This window comes from Argiope bruennichi, chromosome 11 (genome assembly GCF_947563725.1).
Source record: "Argiope bruennichi chromosome 11, qqArgBrue1.1, whole genome shotgun sequence".
In the NCBI taxonomy this organism is placed as follows: Eukaryota; Metazoa; Arthropoda; class Arachnida; order Araneae; family Araneidae; genus Argiope; species Argiope bruennichi.
The window spans coordinates 104,723,573-104,743,281 of NC_079161.1; the positions used below are offsets into that span (position 1 = coordinate 104,723,573).

The following is a 19,709-nucleotide window of genomic DNA, read 5'->3' on the forward strand; positions in this document are numbered from 1 at the left end:
CTTATGCCTTACTCTAAATTTGTAATTCATTGAATTTTGTTTTCAGTATAATTTATATTAAGACGCTTACAAGTGTTATTACATCAAATATTAAGTTAGATCATTATTAGTGGAGTCCTAATAGCTTTCAGATTGTCTTCTTTTGACATTGATCATCGCCTAAAATAAAATTCAATCTCTTTAAAAAGAACTGGTATGACCTTAGAAATTTAAAATTTCTCAAACGGTCAATAATATCTCAGCTCGAAGCTTTTTTTACAAGCCGGCTTTTATTCGAAATCCTTATCCTAGTAATTAAATGAGGTTGAGAGTCTTGAGGCATTATAAGGACTTGAATATGAAAATCATATGATTTAGGCGTATGTGTTTTGTGTTTTCCCCCCTCGTGTTTATTTATAAGAATAGGTGAATGTAGGCGAAGCAGCTTATATAACAGCTATAAAAGTATAAATTTTGATGTCAATTTTAATTTTTCTTTTGTAATTAAGAAATCATGTATTTTATTTTAAAGATTTTTTTTAGTTTTATTTCTTTATACTTGAAATTCAAACAGATGCTGCATTAGGCTTTCTAATGTTTCTTAAAGGCATGATAGAGCAACTGAGCAGCAGTTTTAAAAGTTTTTTTAACCAATTTTTAATTAGACAGTACACAAACAGTAATATGATCATCCATTTGATTATTATGAGCGGCTTGTTCATTCTAAGAACTAAGCTTAAATCATATCTGCTACATTTAAAAGCAGAAAAAGAATTTAAAAAATCAGAAGATAACTATTTCAAAAACCAATACTACCTTTGTTTCGACAGAGATGGAAATGGAAAGAAAACTTATATTGTATTTATACCACTTTCTTACTATTTAGTAGATTTTTTTTTAGAATTGTCAGATCCTTAATCTGTTACCCATTTGGCTCAAAGATCTGTTTAATATAATACAACTTGATTAAGAATCATTTACTATTGGCAAAGATGTGCCACTTTAAACTAACTTGCAAAAAATCATGAGCTACATAAATCCAAATCATGAAAATGTGAAATGCTGACTAACATATTATTGACATACTGGACTTTTAAACAAATATAAAATACATAGTAATTATTAACTAAAATTTGGGGGGTTTATTATGATATTCATTGGAGCTTAATTTCTTTATAATAATGTTTTCTGCAATTCATAATTCCTTGGTTTTCGTTTCTCGCTCATATCTAAGTAGCTAAGTAAAGATAAATTTAAAAAATTATTTTATCTTCATTATTTTGGTGCAAGTATCAAAGGATTGCTAGTCTATTTGTCAGACCTGAAAATAAGATTGCATTTGTTTATCCTAAAGCATTGCTGTATGAAATCTTTATAAATTTCATTTAAATATTAAGTAACAAGACACTTCTAATTTTTTTGGCATACTTTCTTTTATTATTATAAACATTATGGAAATTCATAATCGATTTTTTTTTCTTGGAATCCGTAACACTACAAGTACAGAATCCAAATTCCATTACCTATTTAACTAATAACTAAGTTCCAAATATATTAAAGAATTATGTTTGAATTGCATACAGTTCATCCCTTCATCATATGATTATATATATAACTTGAGAAATGAGAAGACTGCAGATTATATAAGCTTCATTTAACGTTATATATTTTGAAACTTTTAGCTGAGCAGGTTATTAACTTCCTCAGTATATTTCTTTAACGAAATTGAACATTTTATTTCATATAAAATTTCCAAGCAATTTTTTTAAAGGTGATAATAATAATAAAGCAAAATGAATTCGTCATTTGTCAATCAATAAAGCTTTTGCTCATTCCATTTTCTTCTCTTTCAGTCTGCTTAAATTCGACCACTGACTTTACTGATTCTGGCACTTCAGTTTCCACAGCAAGTGAGACCAATTCCACTGTTTCATTACTAACTTCTGAGGAAACGAAAATCTCTAATCCCAGCGACATCACTTCAACTAGCTTTTCACCAATCTCAAGAAGAGAAACAACAACAACCGAAAGAGACTCATTCTCCGATGGGACTCCAATACATTTATTTTCTTCGGTTCATCCAGAACCTGATGACTATGAGCTTATGACCGAATCGACATCTAGAACTACGCGATACATTTCTCAGTTTAACTTATTCTCCGATGAAACGACTGAAATATCTCCGACTACTTTCTCTGCTCTTTGCCCAGAAACCACAGGGGTCTATCCCGATCCTGAAGAATGCAGAGCTTTGCACTTGTGTATCAATGGATACCCAATGAAGCTATATTGTGATGACCATTTGCATTTCAATCCCTTTACGAAACGCTGTGAATCGCCATGCAGTGCTTTATGTGATCCAAGTCTTGGTAAGTTTCTAAAGAGGTTAACGCCTCCATTGTTGCTTTGTTTTAATTTCTGAATGAATATTTTATAATATTCCTAGAAAATGTATAAAAATGAAATTTTCTAAGTTTTAAAATTAATATTTAAGCACTAAATTTACTGGATTCGCTGTTTATTAGTTTCAAGTTCTGTAATTAAACTAACAAAGGATTATATTTTCATTCTTTCTTTCTGTATTTTTTTATATGTGAATTCATATGGTTGATACGATATTAGAAAATATTTTATGGTTACAAAGGGATATGACAAAAATATTGAAGGGAATTGTCAGTAATATCCTCTTTAAAAAATAAATTATTCTGGTATTTCTCAATACTTTTCAACTATTTGCTTTTTTGTCGGTGCTAAATTTAATGTAAATATTAAAGTTTGTTGATTTTATAATCAATTAAACTGATATTTTAGTTCTTTGGAAAAATTTCGTCTAACATTTAAATCCACTTAAATCTTAATTTATGCTATTATTTACTGGCTAGAAGTACTTTCTATTTTCAACCAAATTCTTTTCTTATGAATCATTTCAAAGCAAATGTCTATAAAAATTTAATTAAGACCGATGTAAAAAGTCATAGGGATCAGATAACGTTAAAAACATCATTATTAAATAGCTAGTCAGAATTTTTTACACGAATATTTTCTTAATTTTGTTTTTGAAGTTTTTAGTAGCATCTTAAAATGGGGACAATGACACTGAGAGGGTGAAATTAAGAATTTCATCATCAAATTTTCCAGCTTTCAGAAAGGAGGTGTAGAGATATAAGTATTAAATAACATAATTAAAATCGTATCTTAAAATTATTATACAACAAAAAGTCGAGTTAGTCTAATTTTGTCCGAATTATACGATTCGGTTTTGTAGGCAAGATGAGACATCTCCTTCACTTGCCATCCGTTGATCTTCCAGTTTGCATCTGACATTTCTTACCCTTCGATACCCCTCAGGGGCTCAACTACTATAGGTGAGTATGGGTGTCCCAATCCCGATGTTCCCAGGGATCTATACTCCCTTTATGTTTACTCTCTCCTCCGTCTTCTGCTTTTGGCTGTCATTTTTCTACCCTCTTCCTACCCTCGAGGGAGCTCGCCATGAGAAGCTGTCGCCGCTCTGTTTGCTTCCTCCTTCTCATGGACAGCAAATACCCCCATGTGTTGGCCGTGCGTGGCGACCCATTTGACGAGTTCTGCACTGGGGTCCCCGGTGTATCAATCGGCTGGTTCCTAGTCACCTGAGTGGCTAGTCTGCTAGGGATCAAGCGAAGGCGCTATTCCTTGGGCTTGGCGTTAAGGGTGGTCACTGTCCCCGGAGGTAACTCCAAGCGCATAGGTTCCGGCTAGCACTAAGGTAAGTGCCGAGGCTGGGAATGGCCATAGCCGGTGGCTGCCTTCCCTTGTTGGGCTCCGTGGTGGGCGGTGCTGTTGGACCTGAATTTAAATCAATGTCGTATGGGTAAAACCAAAAGGGCTCCCTTCGGTGGGCAATAAATTACCTCCAACACCTCAACAGCAACAAATTTTCCTACTTTTTTATAATTGAAAGATCATCTGACACTAATGAAACATTTCATTCTGTTTCTCCGTTTTCGGTAGAAAAGGCTGTTACTAGTACTGTTGGTGAAGTCAAAAGCACTAAAAAGCTCAGATGCGGTGATTTACTGGTCGAAGTATGTTCTCGTAAGCCAGCGATTCTCAACCTGTGGGGCGCGCCCCCCTAAGGGGGCGCGAGCACAAAAGAGGGGGGCACGAGATATCCAAAAGAAAATATTATTTAAAAAAATTGATTAACTGACTGAAAGGAAAGCACACATACACATAGAAAACAAAATACATTTCGACTAAACTTACTTAATAAAAACATACTAAATTAAAAGCTAATTTAATAATTATTAGTCACTTCCAGTTTGTGAAGTCGTTTCTGCTTCACCTGATTTAACTGGTTTTAAAGTTGTTACGCACACTAAAAAGTTGAAAAAGGCCTCTCCTGTTAAAACAAAAAATGTTACCAAGGCTGAAAAAATTTCAAAATTTTATATCGTATGCTGATGCCGAGATGAGCTCCACCTCTGTGTCAGATGGTGACACATTAGAATATAACATGTCTGAGAACTTGGAAGACTCCCCAGAAGTGATTAGTTCTCCACCTCATTACAAAGCCAAAAGAGAAAAAAGAATGTATATTATCCCGACAAAATACAAAAATATTAAAAATATTTAGCTTTGTGCTTAATTTTTTTATCTTTAACATTGTAATTAATTACCATAAGTTATCTTTTGGTTTTTATCGAGTAACATAATTTCTTATGTTTTTAATTGTATATTGTTTACTTATACTATATTTAATCCTTTAATCTATTTACTTTACATCTGTTGCTCTAATTTTAGATATTTTAGATTTAATGTTTTAGACGTATTTTGCATCGACAGTTTTGCAATGCGAAAAAAGGCAAACTGTATTCTACCAATTATAAATTGTATCATGAAAAATTTCAATGTTTTTAGAATTTTAACACCTTTCATACAACATCACCATATATTTGAACACCACGATCTTGTTTATCGACCATACGTTTGGCGCAGTATGGCCAAGAGTGGCTCTTGAGCCAATAAAACCAACCAACCAACTTACCATCCGATACTATGCGAATAGTTGATTATTGCAAGTAATTGTCATGACCTCCTCCCCCTCCCCGTCGGAAAATTTCTGACGCGTCTTCCATATCTGAAGATTTATTTCCTTTTCATATTGTGAAAGTTTTTTTTAGTGCTTTTGTTAATTAATTGGTAAGATAAGCACCTGTTTAATCTGTTGCTGCAATATCTGAAATCATTTTTCTATATAAAGGTTAGTAAAAATATGGAAAGTCGTTTAGAATTTCTTGCACTCATAATTTAAACTACAAATACCATTTGGTTTTCAATGTTCAAATAATTAAAACAAATAATAATTAATAATAAAGTCAAACAAAATTTTAAAATTGTAAAGTCTGGAGTGGGGTGGAAACTAAGGAGTCACTTTCTTCTCTCGCAATTAACTTCTGACGTCTAACTAAGCGTAAACATCTTCATGTAGATTGGTAAAGTCAGTTCTTTTCAAGACAAATTACAACCTCTTTTTGCAGATTGCTCAACCATTGAGGAACCAGATACGCTCACACCACTGCCGCTAACTCTATGCAGGACGAAGGACTTTTTACCGAAGCGTGGTTACTGCAAGTATTATTACGACTGCACACGCGGCAAAATACGAAGCAAGAAAAGATGTCCCACAGGACTGGAATTCAATCCGACGAAGCGTGTCTGCGATTTGCCTCTGAAATCTGGTTGCGGTAAGAGTTGCGAATTCATTTTTCAGCATATTAATAATCTGTATACAATGCACTATACCGCATCACTTCCATACAGAAATATCCATGCCATTTCATTGAAAAATGGAATCAATTCTTGAAAAATCAATAAGAGACATACTTTCTTGCGTCATTTGTATCGGAAATTAAATCTTGCAGTGGTTTACAAATACGTATGTTATCTTCACCTAATAAATTACATTTTTCCATTATTTACATTTTGCACAAATACAGGGTAGTTATAATTAAAGTTCCACTTTAAAATAGTAATAAAAGGAAAACTACTAGACCAAATGTTATCAAACTTGATAATATTTTAAAGGAAGTTACGGAAATTTCATTTCTGTCAAGAAAAAAAAGTTCAAAACTCCCAATCAGGGGTGAAATGGTTCTGTATGCAATATGTTTAATATGTGTTTAATCATTTCTGAAACGTGTTACAAAGCATGTTCAGTGCGGCGTCCATTATTTTCTAAAAGCAAGTTAAATCGCATTACTGCATTCTCAATAACAGCTCTTAGCATATCAGGAGGAATGTTACGTACATGTCAGTATATCGCATCTTTCAGTTCCGTCAAATTGTTTAGATTATCCCCATAACCAGTGCTTTTTGAGATAACACATATTGAACATTCTTTGTAACACATTTCAGAAACGATTAAACACATTTTAAAGTGATATCTTCATATCCTATTTCGATTAACAATATTGCATACAGCGTCATTTCACCATGGTGGTGAGTTTCATTTTTTTTTTTTTTTGATAGGAAAAAAAAAATTCTATGCTCTTTTTTAAATTATTACTTTGATAACATTTGGTCCAGTAGTTTTACTTTTATGATCATTTCAAAGTTTAACTTTAATTATAACCACCCTGTATTTTGAAGCGGGTAAAAATTTTCGGAAGTTAAGATGTAACAGAGCAAGACAATTGTCGAACAAAGACGTTTCTAAAGAGTCCGATTAGCATTCCTGTCCTAATAAAATGACAGGCTGTGCGAATTAAAACAAAAAATGCGAGCACTTTGTTTCGTGCATTCTTAGGTATGATAGTATCTCTATCTCACTGGAATGCTTCTTAGCTAATAAATAATAAAACTAAATAAAGTAAAACGAATAACATTATAAACTAACTCTTCTTAATTATTTCCCACTATTTCGATACAGAACAGAGCGCCGTCTCATACCCCCGTGTCCGTGACCATTCTGGTCACTGAACGGTTATACTATGATTTATTTGATTCAAAATCGGATAAGAATATACATTTTAGTATTTAAACAAGGATATGTACTAAATATTAATAATCAAGCGCTTTACGTTTTGTAATTATCCAATTCAATTGTATTCTGATAGCCTTAAAAACAAGACTCCCTCAGAATAGATGTCATTCAAATTTCATAGAAATTTGCAAATTCGATAGTAAATTCATTCCACAAAATTTCATTCATCTTCTGAAAACGTTTTCGTGTTCACTCAGACAAACAAAATTCCAAAAATGGATTTTTGGTACTCGGGAAAGTCCAAAGTGCGCCAACATTTCTAGTTCGAATTTTTTAACAAAATTTTTTTTCATTGTTTATTTTTTATGCCAAAAATTAAAAAGGCATTATACCTTATGTTAGAATTTCACTTTTTACTTTTAAAGATGCTAATAATTTTCATGAAAATAAAAAAAAAACAGCATTAAATTTAAAAAACAGTCAATTTAAAGAAATTCTCGAAAATTAAATTAAAAAGTTAAAATCTGGAATTCTTTTAAGAAAACAATTATATAGTAATATATATAATATAAATAGAAATTAAAATTGCGGAAACCCACTTTTCAGTGTTTTATGATTCCATATCTAAGTAAGACCGGGACTCGTTTCCATTTATTATGAAACCATGATCTCGGTTTTTAAAGAAAATGTATAAAAATGATAGTATGCAGTTGAATTTACGATTCGTAACGCTTAAAAAATCTCTTTAGTGAATGATTCATTGCAAGTCTTTTTTGAAACAGAAGATTAAACATTTTCGTTTAGCACAAAAGCATAGAAATTTGCTTATAGGTAGTTGTTTTCTAAAACAGACCAATTTATTCATGCTTTGAGAGGTTTGAATCGGACGCGGGCTGCGCTTGAAATTTGGAAGGTATTTGTAGAAAAGACTACATGAAAATATGCTTCGTCCTGTATTATTTGAATGATCGAAGTTCCCTATTTCAAATAAATGAAGAATTTTTCTGTAAAAAATTGTGGGTTCCAAGGTGATTCATAGTTTCCTTTTAAAGTATTAAAGCAGGAAATTAGCTCCTTGTGACACATGTTACTCATATTTGATATAAAATAAGTCTTAATGCAAAATACATTTTAATTCTTCCAAATCTGATAGTATTTTACATAACACTTTACCATTGCCTTACTTTCATTGATGCAAGTTTTTCAGTAATATTTTTGTTGCACTAACTTTGGCCAAAAAAAAGCATTTTCTTTATGATTAAAAGTGAATCTGTCTGTGAAAAGTGTACATTGAATATTTTTTTTATTATTCTTTAAACCGTGCGATGTATTGACTTCAGTTGAAACAAGGATGCAGGTACTTTAAAGAATCAATTTAGGATAGAGATTATTTTGAAATTTTTTAACATTCCTACACCAAAAATTTTTTGAACTTTCAAGCATTTGATGTGAGCTTTCAAGTCAATTTTAAGATTGAATGTTCTTGGATGTAAAATATTTATCATGATCTCAAGCAAAATATCGAGTTTATCATCATAAATATCATCCAATATGCAAAAAACGTATTAAATCTAGTTCTACTTCAGCTGATGAAAATTCTAATGGCTTTTCCATCTCTTGTATCTTACTTCATGCTCTAATCTAATAGTTCCCTATTTAAAATAAATGAAGAATTTTTCTGTAAAAAAATTGTGGGTTCCAAGGTGATTCATAGTTTCCTTTTAAAGTATTAATGCTTTAATAAAGTTGTTCCGACTTTCTAAACTTAAAAAGATGAAAGAACAAAATTTTATTTTATTTATTTTTTTAAATAGATAAGATCTAATGTTGATCTTCGTTTGTCTCAGTTTCCAAATTATTTTCTGCATCTGATTCTTTCTTTCCAATTGATGAAACGACAGACGAGAGCAAATTTTTCTGATCATAGTTATTTTTTACGATATTACTGTATCAGTTTATCAATGCATCTTTACAGTAGAAGTAAGTATCCAAAAGGCAATTGCTTCCATAAAAGCGATATTTGTTTAGTGAGCATAAAGTAACGAATAGTACCTTCGGATACTTCTACAACGATGATGAAAGTGTAGGTAAACAGCACTATGTTTCTATGTTTTTGTGCTTATTCGACAGCATCACAAATATTTTGAAAGGTTAGTAAGTTTATTAAAACACATTAAGATTTATGAAAGATTATAAAATCTCGTCTGTAATGTTACCTCAGAATTTTGCTAAAGAAAATGTAATTCCTCATCGTAGAAAATTAGATTCTATTGGGTAAAATGCTCGGAATAACTTAAATTAAACATTTGTTATTAATTCTAAGTATTTTCTTTTTTTCATTAAGCTATTCTCCACATTATAAATCACAATTTCAAAAATTCTTCATTTTATTATTTTTGGAAAAAGTGGTATTAGTCCTCTCTCTTGAATTCTTGCCAGCAACAAATGGTGTCTTAAATATCTTTTAATCAAGTCGCATTTTGCAGAAACTCATTCGTTGAAAAATGAATGTTGTAATGAAAGGCACATTATATTGCTTTTACAGGGCTATAATTTTACAGGGATTTACAAGGATATATAAAATACCGAGATTCTCTTTTCCAAGACAAAAGAATCTCTATTTAATTATTATCTTTAAACTAAAGGAAGTATTCAAACTCTTAACAAATAATTAACTTACAGTCCAGTATTTTTCATCAATTAGAATCTAATTCTGAATTTTCATCGTTTTATCTTGAAACTTAGAAATATTTGAGCTTATTTTGATTACGATTTTACTTAGAATTTAATATTAAATATATAATACAGAAATTTCTTTTTATAAAAATTTTAATATGCTTCTGTTTCTATCACAGGCAAACCAGCGAAAGATCTCCCTAATCCAGATCTAAATTACATGTGTCCCTGCGAAACTTGCCTCTTACCTTCCACTCAAAACTGCTTGGAATATTTCTTCTGTCGTAACTTTACTGCATATCGTTTGAAATGTTCAGATGGTCTTCGATTCGATAAGAACCAAAATACTTGCAATCTTGCTAATCAAGTCGTTTGCGACTCGTCAAATGAGGCGACAAGCACACCGTATCCATCAACAGATGAAACATACACAACAAATGCAAGACCTGCTTACACAACACAATCTCCAACGACGATATCTTATACAACTACCGTACAACCGTACACAAAGTCGATGTCAACTACGAGAAAGCCTTACACGACAAGCAGGCCTTACAAGACTAGCCCTACAACGAGTAGGCCCTACACGAAAAGCCCTACAACGAGCAGGCCTTACACAACAAGCCCGACAACAAACAGACCTTATACGACAAACCCGACGACCAACAGGCCATATACTACGAGTCCCATGGTGAGCCCGACAACGAAAAGGTCTTACACGACTATCCCGACAACGAAAAGGCCTTACACGACTATCCCGACAACGAAAAGGCCTTACACGACTATCCCGACAACGAAAAGGCCTTACACGACTATCCCGACAACGAAAAGGCCTTACACGACTATCCCGACAACGAAAAGGCCTTACACGACTATCCCGACAACTAAAAGGTCTTACACGACTATCCCGACAACTAAAAGGTCTTACACGACTATCCCGACAACTAAAAGGTCTTACACGACTATCCCGACAACTAAAAGGTCTTACACGACTATCCCGACAACTAAAAGGTCTTACACGACTATCCCGACAACGAAAAGGCTTTACACGACGAGCCCGACAACGAAAAGGCTTTACACGACGAGCCCGACAACGAACAGGCCTTACACAACAAACCCGACGACCAGCAAGCCCTACACTACGATCCCCACTACCAGTAGGCCCTACACTATGAACCCCACGACCAATAAGCCCTACACTACGATCCCCACGACCAGTAGGCCCTACACTATGAACCCCACGACCAATAAGCCCTACATTACGAAGTCCACGACGAGCAGGCCTTACACGACAAGCTCGAGGACGAGCAGGCCCTACACGACTAGCTCTACGACACGCAAGTCCTATACTACAAGTCCGACTACTAATAAGCCTAGATCTACAAAATCTCCAACAAAAAGTCCTTTTAGATGTCCTGAAGCCAGTGGTGTGTTCAGAAATCCAAAAGATTGTGGTAGCTTCATACATTGCTCTAACTTCATACCATACTTTAAAGAATGTCCTGATGGTCTCCACTTCAATGTTGAAACAAAACGTTGTGATTATCCTTGTGCTTCCAAGTGTGATGGATCATTAGGTAAGTTTCAATTAGTACTCGTTAAAATGGGCTTTCACCTCTTTATCCTTTGTCTAATTTGAATAACAATACAAGTTGCAAACTTTTTAAATTTCACTTCAGATTTATTCCCCAATAAAAACAATTCCCATTTTATTCATCGCCATTTAGCGCATTAAATTTCAATTTTGGTTTTCATTATATTTGATGTTTATTTCGAACTTGGTTATAATTTCCAAATCGTTTGCTAGATATGCAATTTCGTGTTGCAAAATTATTATTAACTGATTTAACACTTTGAACCTAAATGTTTGAAATCTCGTATTTCTTCTTTTTTAGTTATTTTTAAAAATTCAGAAGTTTTCACTGTTTTTTAAATTCATAAGAACCAAACTGTCTTCTTTTTTTAAATACAGAGCGCATTTATTTAGTTTCATTTTGAAAGAAGAATTTGTTTTTCCTTCTGTTTGACAGATGTTTCTTTTTAGAAAACGAATATATTCGATTCGAAAAAGAAGAAATCTAGTTTTGAAGCAATCTAATCATAAAACAAATTTTTTATGTTTTCATAGAATTTAAGTAACTTAGAAAGAGGGCTTTGCATCAATCGAAATAAACATACAATGAAGAAATAGTATTTTTTAGCGAAATGCCTTTTTTATTTATTGGTATTGTGATATCTAACGGAACAGTATCATGTTTTAAAACTCTTTACGTGTTCTTTAGACGTTAACTGAACGTTTTTATCTTCAATAATTTTATTCTAATTTTGTCAGGAAAAAATTTTCACCCAGTAATTTTTCCGATTAAACATGGATATTTTTGACATTCTTATTTCTAATGATATCAAAATCATTATAATTAAAAAGTAGAAATTCTTTGGAAAAAAGTTAAAAAAATAAATTTTTAAATATAAATTTACAGCTTCAGCAACTTTTTGGAAACACAGAATTGAAGTCTTTCCTGAAAACGTTGCTATTTAGCATAAATCTGAATATTTTTAACGAGCGCTAACGTCTTCGACTAAAATGAATATATCCAATGTTATAATATCATTTGATAAATCTCATTTGTTAACAATAAGTATAATGCTGTGCAATTAAGGCCATTTTAATAAATTAAAATGGCCTTAAACTTTTTTTTTTTTTTTTTTTTTTTTTTTTAGATTTTCGTTTGGTAATAGTGGAAAAAAGCTGCCTTTTAGGTGAAAAAAATTTTAAAAATTTTATAGCAATACAACAACATTTTGAGGTGCCGCAAGGAGTTAAAGTTTGTAAAAAAATTTAAAAATTGGCAAATTTTAAAATGGACCTTTTAAAAAAATTGTTTAGATTTTAAGTGTAAGATGTAATAGTGGGTATAATAGTTAGATGTAATAGTGGGGAAAATTTGCCTTTTAGGTTCAAAAGGAGTAAAAATAAATTTGGTTGCATTACAACAACCTTCTTGAGCTACCGTAAAAAGCTTAAAGTTTGTAAAAGGAATTGAACAAATTGTAAACGTTCATGAAATATGTTTTTTGAATTTTTCGCATTATAATGTTATAAAAGGTTTTAAATGTATATAAAAGTATTACAATTGGAAAAAAAATTAATAATATCAAAATACAATAATAGTACTGAAATATGTTTTAATGCCAAATTTGATGTTTCTTTCTTGTGTATCCTTAATGATTACAAATGCTGCAGCTGCAAAATGTCTGTTTCTACTTCATTGTCACATTAAACTGGGTTTTTTTTTGTATGAAATTTTGGGATATTCACACATGAGTCAATTTTTGCTCTTATATATTTCTCTTATGATTGAACTACAGACATTTTGAGCCGATTCGGCCACCAGTTTCGCAGCTCTTTACATTGCTTGCATATGACAAAGAAGCCGGGAAAATCGATAACCGGCTCCACTCTATTATTTGGCTCAGCTTCAGATGGCTTCCGTATAAATCCTTTGACAGATTCACTGGAGACGTGTTTTAAGGAAGGGCGGGGGGGGGGGGGGTTTCAGTTACGTCATTTTCAAACCATTCATGTCGATATATTCCTTTGCATCGAAGTTTATCTTTGGAACTTTAAACTTCCTGACTCTGTCTCTACTTTCTGTTCTTGCTTTTAAAACATGTCGTAAAAAAAGTTCTCTTTGAATTTTATGTTCCTCACTTAGCATAGACAAAAGGATATTTTCTGGAGCAGAAATGTACCCATTTCTTTGAATAATCAGGTATGTAACGTTCTTGAGATCATCAGAAAGATCGCATGAATATGAGATAAGGTTAAACGGATGTTTGGAACCATAAGTAGATGATAACTTAATATTAAATCATACAAGCTCGTACACTTTCACAATGTAATAAACCAGAATCTTAATACATATTTGAAGAATTTGGTTGGTTTGCTTCTTCCAGTAAAGAACACTATTTTATCTTCAGCGCTGTCATTGTCGCTTGTAACCGTTTCTGACACACTAATATTTTTTTTCCGTTCTTGATTCTACTTAATACTTCTCTGTAGTTTTTAATTTTTCTTGCTTCTTTCTTACTCAAAGAACTTGGGGTAATTATATCAATACTACCTATAACCATTTTCCAGTTAGAGCCTTGATCGTTTAGAAAATCTGGTAATCTAACTGGTACTTTTTTCATTTATACATGTACAAGTATTAAAGTTTATACACTTACAAGCAGCAATATCAAATAAACGTTTAGCTTCTCTAAATGTTGGGAGCTTGGAATCAAACTTATGCAATTTTGAGGTTATGTCTAATATAACAGTAGCACTTCATAAGTTAGTAGTAAGTAGTTCAACTTCAAACAAATCACTAAATTCCTCAAATATAGGATATCTCGACATTTGTCTTCGTTAATTTAATCTGAGCCATTTTTACTTACAAAAACGCACACGAACTAACAAATCAGTTACGTTAATAAGTTACACAATAGACGGCGCGGAGACGCCAATTCAATTGATCTCGACAAAACTGCTGACTTGACACTAGCTCTGAACTCGTCACCACATGCAGATCTCCGTCTCTCCTCAATAACATCAGTTTCGGCAATGATTCAGCATCCTGGATGCCATGTCAACGCAATAGTAAAATTGGTTTTATACTTCTATTCATATTATAACGCCTATTTAAAACTTTTTTATTTCATAATCAAGACACGTAAAAATCTTTGAAAAAGTTCCAAAAAGTGCGGTTTTATGAAACTTAAACGTCCTTGCAGCACCTCAAGACGTACTTCAGTAGGTTTTTTATTTTTAATGTGTCTTATGTACACTAAAAGGCAAATTTTCCGCACTATTACAAATTAAAAATCAAAAGTTGGTTTTTTCGTTCCACCCTACTGTGCATTGTTATAAGTGGAGAAGATCCTAGAAATTGACGATTTGTCAGAAAGTCTATATTTTTAACATTCATCTGTGAAAACGTAAAATAACCTGACAAGAAATTTGTCATAAAAAATGCTTTTCTATAAAATGATCATTTCTCTTTTGTTATTTTTAACATTTTGGATTGAAACTGAAATGCCAAGTGCCAAATTAAAGGGACATAGCAAATGCAACCTAATTTGACTTCTCGGTTTTTAAATGACATTGTTCTTTCCATGTGGCCCAAAACCCTTTGGAATCATTTGTTTCAATACATTTCGTATTCGATACAATATTGCAACATGCACCATTGACTTTCATTACTCCTTTCAAACTTTTAATGCTCCTTTCCTCGTTTTCCGCAGCTTGTGTCTCAAGCTCAGCAGTTCCACCTACAACTCTCAACCCGCTCTGCGCCTGTAAGAATTGCCTTCGTCCTAGTCCAGAAAGCTGCACGAAATTCTTCGACTGCAAGGATGGCCAACCAACGAAAAGGGATTGCCCTAGGGGTCAGACATTCGATCCCCGCCTGTACAGATGTGACTGGGCGCATCGAGTGGATTGTCAGCACAGCGAAATCTGTCCTAAGAGGAATGGATTATTCCCATATAAGGGAGACTGTCAAAAATTCATCCGCTGCTCAAATGGAATACCATATACTAAAGGCTGCCCACGGGGGCTCCAGTTTGATCCAGAAACCCTGCGCTGTACAGTCGCACCGGGACCGTGTGGTAAGTCTGTTTCTCACTAATATATAAGCAGCTAAGGGACAAGATAAACGCTGATTTTATAAAGAAGGTTTGCTCGAAAATCTTGCTTGTATATACTTATATACATCTAGAGTAATTAATCTACACTTTTAACATCTAGAGTAATCCCCGTCACCTGCTTTCAAAACCAAATAAGGCCAGTTTCTTATTTGATTGTAAGAAAAACCAATTATACACTTTATACATTTTCCTCTGAACCAATTAAATACGAATTTATTACATATCGACAGTTTTAGAGAAGTCGGTACGCAAAGTTCTTTTATCTTTGTATTTTTGAATTGTCAGATTCACAGATACACAATTATGAAGACAGACGATCAACACCTTGAATGCTTTGATTCAAGCATTTTAATTATCTCCACATGCTCATGGATGGACAGATATCCCAAAGATGGATTTTAATTGAAATTTGAAGCAAATCTGCTGTTTCGGTCTAAAGACCAAATTGGTCTAAATTTTATTACGAGCCATGCAACTGGTACTGGTGTTGACTCGTACTGGTGTTGAATTATGGCCATAGACGTAAACTTTTGCTTCGAGGATATTCTTTCCACATTCGAGTTGATCGAAAACATCTAGTTCACTATTCAGAGATCAATAATAATAAAATAAAAATAAAAACGTTTTCAATGTTTTCTCTTTTTAGTTTCTCATATACAAAATATATAAAGAAGAAGCATTGTAATAATCAAAACAGTCGGCCTTGAGATTTTGATGAATCTTTGCATTTCAAATCTTCTCGGGTTCGAAATGATCATTTATGGAAATCTATTTAAGCTAGATGAAGGAAACTTGAACTGTAGCATATTTACCTGAAATTTCTATATTTCTGTCAGATTTTAAAGGAATTCTCTTCTGACGATGTCTGTCTACCCGAGCATAAGTAAGCATAACAAAACGAAGGAAACAAAACGTAATAAGTTACATGAATAAAATTTGGTGCACAGATTTGTCAGTAAAAACGAGATCGATATCAAGTTTTGAACAAATCCGTCAAACAGTGAGCCATTTGCAATTCAATGCATTCGCGATAAGTAAAACATGTAGCGACTCTGATATGACATTTGATATGTTATGTTGATACTAAATTTTGATTTTAATCGATTGAAAGAAAGGCGTCCGAAATGCATACTCAATTTTTCTACAACGTGTTGCTATACTCGAAACGCTTTTTTGCGGTATTTTGAGGATAAAATTCTGTTCATGGACTTGCCCACAATTTTTTTGCTAGTGAGGGGGGGGGGACTATAACATCTTTATCTTTCAGCTACTATGAATTAAAGTTTAGGGTAGACTGTTTTTGCTGGCTGTATTTCGCATACTAGAAAGTAAAGACACGTAAATGATTAATGATTTTAAAAAAAAAGGGTTTTCACAATAGGGATGTGAAAGTACAACCTACAATTAGTTACCCAGAATTCTTAACAAAGTAAAGATAAAGAAATTCCACTCTTCTAATTCCAATATTAGAAGTACAAGTGTGCACGAACTTATGGCAAAATATAAGAGAAATAGTAGATCTAAGTATACAAACAACGATATCGTATGTTTGGATTTTTAACTGAATAAGCTAAATGTAAGATAGGTTTTTAATTTAAATGCAAAAGCTGATTTACACTGTACTATGACATAAGTGATAAGTGAATAATTTCTGCAGGGCATTTGATCTCGTATGACATGTATCATCACATTTCAAAAGGTGAGAATTGTAAAGATTAATAATGCTAGAACACTTAAAAGTATCTTAATAAATGAATAAGAGTTACTCCATCTTTTCTTTCCAATACCTAAGAAATCCCCCCCGCCGCACTCATATTCTCAGTCTGCGCCAAAATTTCTTATTTCATATCCCCCACATATCTTTATTTCATGTTTTAGAATAGTACTGTATATAACTATTTTGTAACGAATTGTTTCAATATCAAGACATATAGTGTCAAGAAACCAAAATCGCCATCCACAACTGCGATCGAGATCTTCCAAAATAATTTCATATTTGTCTTAGTGATATTATTTTAATTGAATTTGAGGTCGATCTCATACAACACTAAGATATTATAGAAGATCCTATATAAAAATATATCATCGATGTATTTTTCCTAGTAAAATAATTTAAATACGGATATTTTCATCATTTATATTTTTAGTCTTCCAAATATGAAAAAGTAACTGCTAAAAATTCGAATATTAAAGTAATTGTCGTAAAATGGATAACAGAAAAGAGGACGGAATTATACTGTTCTTCTATAATATTTTCATCTTCCTACTCCCAATAAATTCGTGCTTGTTTATTTAGAAACAGTTAATGCAGTTTCATAACGATTTCATGTACATCCATTTCAAATTAAGCAAATATTCATTACTATCAAAGAAATTGTATAGCAGCAGTGCAGGCTTATTTATAATGTTATAGTAGCAGTGCAAGCTTTATCAAGATATGGATTTCAATAAAATTCTGCATAACCCTGTAGCTACTAGCACTTTTATTCCACTTTGTATCCTGTTTTTATTCGCACACTCCATTCTTGAACACAACCTTATTGTTAGAAACCAAAAGTTTTAGGTATATAAAAATTAGAGACAAAAGTTGCATAGAAATGCATTCTAACAATCCGCTTTTCAACAGTTAATCTACCAAGACTGAAAAAAAAACAGCCCAAGAAAATTTTAATTGATACAAAAATCATTTTGAACTCTGCATGAGACCACATATTTTCTTTAGAGCTGACTGTAATTGTTTACACTATTTTGTTAATGCATGCAATTTTCATTCCAACGATATTTCAGGCTCTGTCCCTTCAACGAATGAAACTAGAAGCAAATCAAAGCAGCCTGCTCCAGGAGCAGCACAGTGGCGCTGCCCCAGTAGTTTCGGATATTACAGACACGAAGGGAAATGTAACCTATACTACTTCTGCAACAAAGGCGTTGCACATTTGAAAGAATGTCCAGAAGGTCTACATTTCAACTCGAAATATGGAACTTGCGACTGGCCAAAGGACGTTAAGTGTAAGTAATTTCGAATAATAATTACTTTTTAGCAAAGTAATAACACAGAAATAAATTATTGGCGCTAGCAATTCACTTGAAATTTCACAATACGATTAAGGAAAAAATATAGATTCAGTTTGCTAGACGGAAAATCAGCATTGTAGTCATCTATGGAAATTAAATGACTCCAAAAGGCTACAATTTTTTAAAGGATAATTTTCCACCATTAAAACTTTAAAATGATTTGAAATGGAGAGATTTCGGAGTTGTCAATTTGAAAGCATTAATGTTTTGAGAATAAAACAATATTTCAGAAACCACATTTTATGAATACAGTTGATTCTATAATAATGCTATAAACCTATGTCAAAAACAGTAATTTGTTTAAAGAACGTATTTTTCTGGACAATTCCAAGATATTTTTATGCAGTCAAAAAAGGACAAGCAAAGAATACTTGACTATAGGTACGACTTCCTTTCAACGGCTGTCACCTTTGACGAAAGCTGTTGCGAGATTTTAAAGTCGAATCAAAGTGACCTAATCTTCACTGGAAGTATATAAGCTGGAATTTGCGCATCCGATAATGGAGCAGACCAAACAGGCGGGAATATTTTCAGTTTATCCTGCATTAGATTGCACTGATCAGTTGTATTATCATAAAACCAGGGATATTTTAGTTTTTTACTTTTGACAAAATTTTCGCCAAGACTTTGATGTCAAGTGCTTTTATTTGATCCTTCAGTAATATTTATATATTAACGAAAAACCGATCTTTCAATAAAATTTCCCAAATAATACTAAATACTAAATAATTCAATAATATTTCTTAAATACTATTAATTAAGTCGTATTATGTAATGTTATTATGCATAATGAGAAGTTTTGAGGTGCAAGTAAAGAATGTTGTACGAATTGGAAGTATGTGATTCTTAATAGCTATTTTAATCGGTTTGTTTTTACCAAACATTCCGATTCCTACAGACTTCTACAAGTGATAAAAGTTTGTCTTTTGAAATGGAGTCACAGTAATAATTAGAAAGAAATGTCATTAGACAGTATCCCCAGTCAATGCTTACAAAAAGAGGGTAGGGTAAGAAATTACATCGTCTCTAATAGTGATACCCAAGGCTGTGAGCCCTGTCGTTCGATAGTGATTTTCTATAGATTAACAACTACAGAATTAACTATTAAGCACATTCCTTGTCGCGTATTAAACACATTAATATTAAATTTCTTTTTAAGATATTGCTTTATAAACAACCATACTTCCTCATAATGACAAATAAGTGCTTTTAAAGTTTTCGTTAAAACTCTTTTTGCTACCTTGCTCCTATTATTTCTTTATATGAACAGTAGGGTGGAACGAAAATTGCCTTAAATTTTTTTTTTCAATTTTAGTTTGGT

At 32.5% G+C, this 19,709-nt stretch overlaps 1 protein-coding gene across 1 annotated transcript in view; it reads left to right on the forward strand.

Moving 5' to 3' along the window:
* LOC129956841 (uncharacterized) overlaps positions 1-19,709 on the forward strand; it is a 201,370-nt gene that overhangs the window by 74,314 nt on the left and 107,347 nt on the right. Inside the window, exons 7-11 of the mRNA XM_056068796.1 lie at positions 1,833-2,348; positions 5,502-5,708; positions 9,802-11,199; positions 14,909-15,274; positions 18,101-18,322. Coding sequence (XP_055924771.1) covers positions 1,833-2,348; positions 5,502-5,708; positions 9,802-11,199; positions 14,909-15,274; positions 18,101-18,322 — 2,709 coding nt within the window. The remainder of the gene's footprint in view (positions 1-1,832; positions 2,349-5,501; positions 5,709-9,801; positions 11,200-14,908; positions 15,275-18,100; positions 18,323-19,709) is intronic.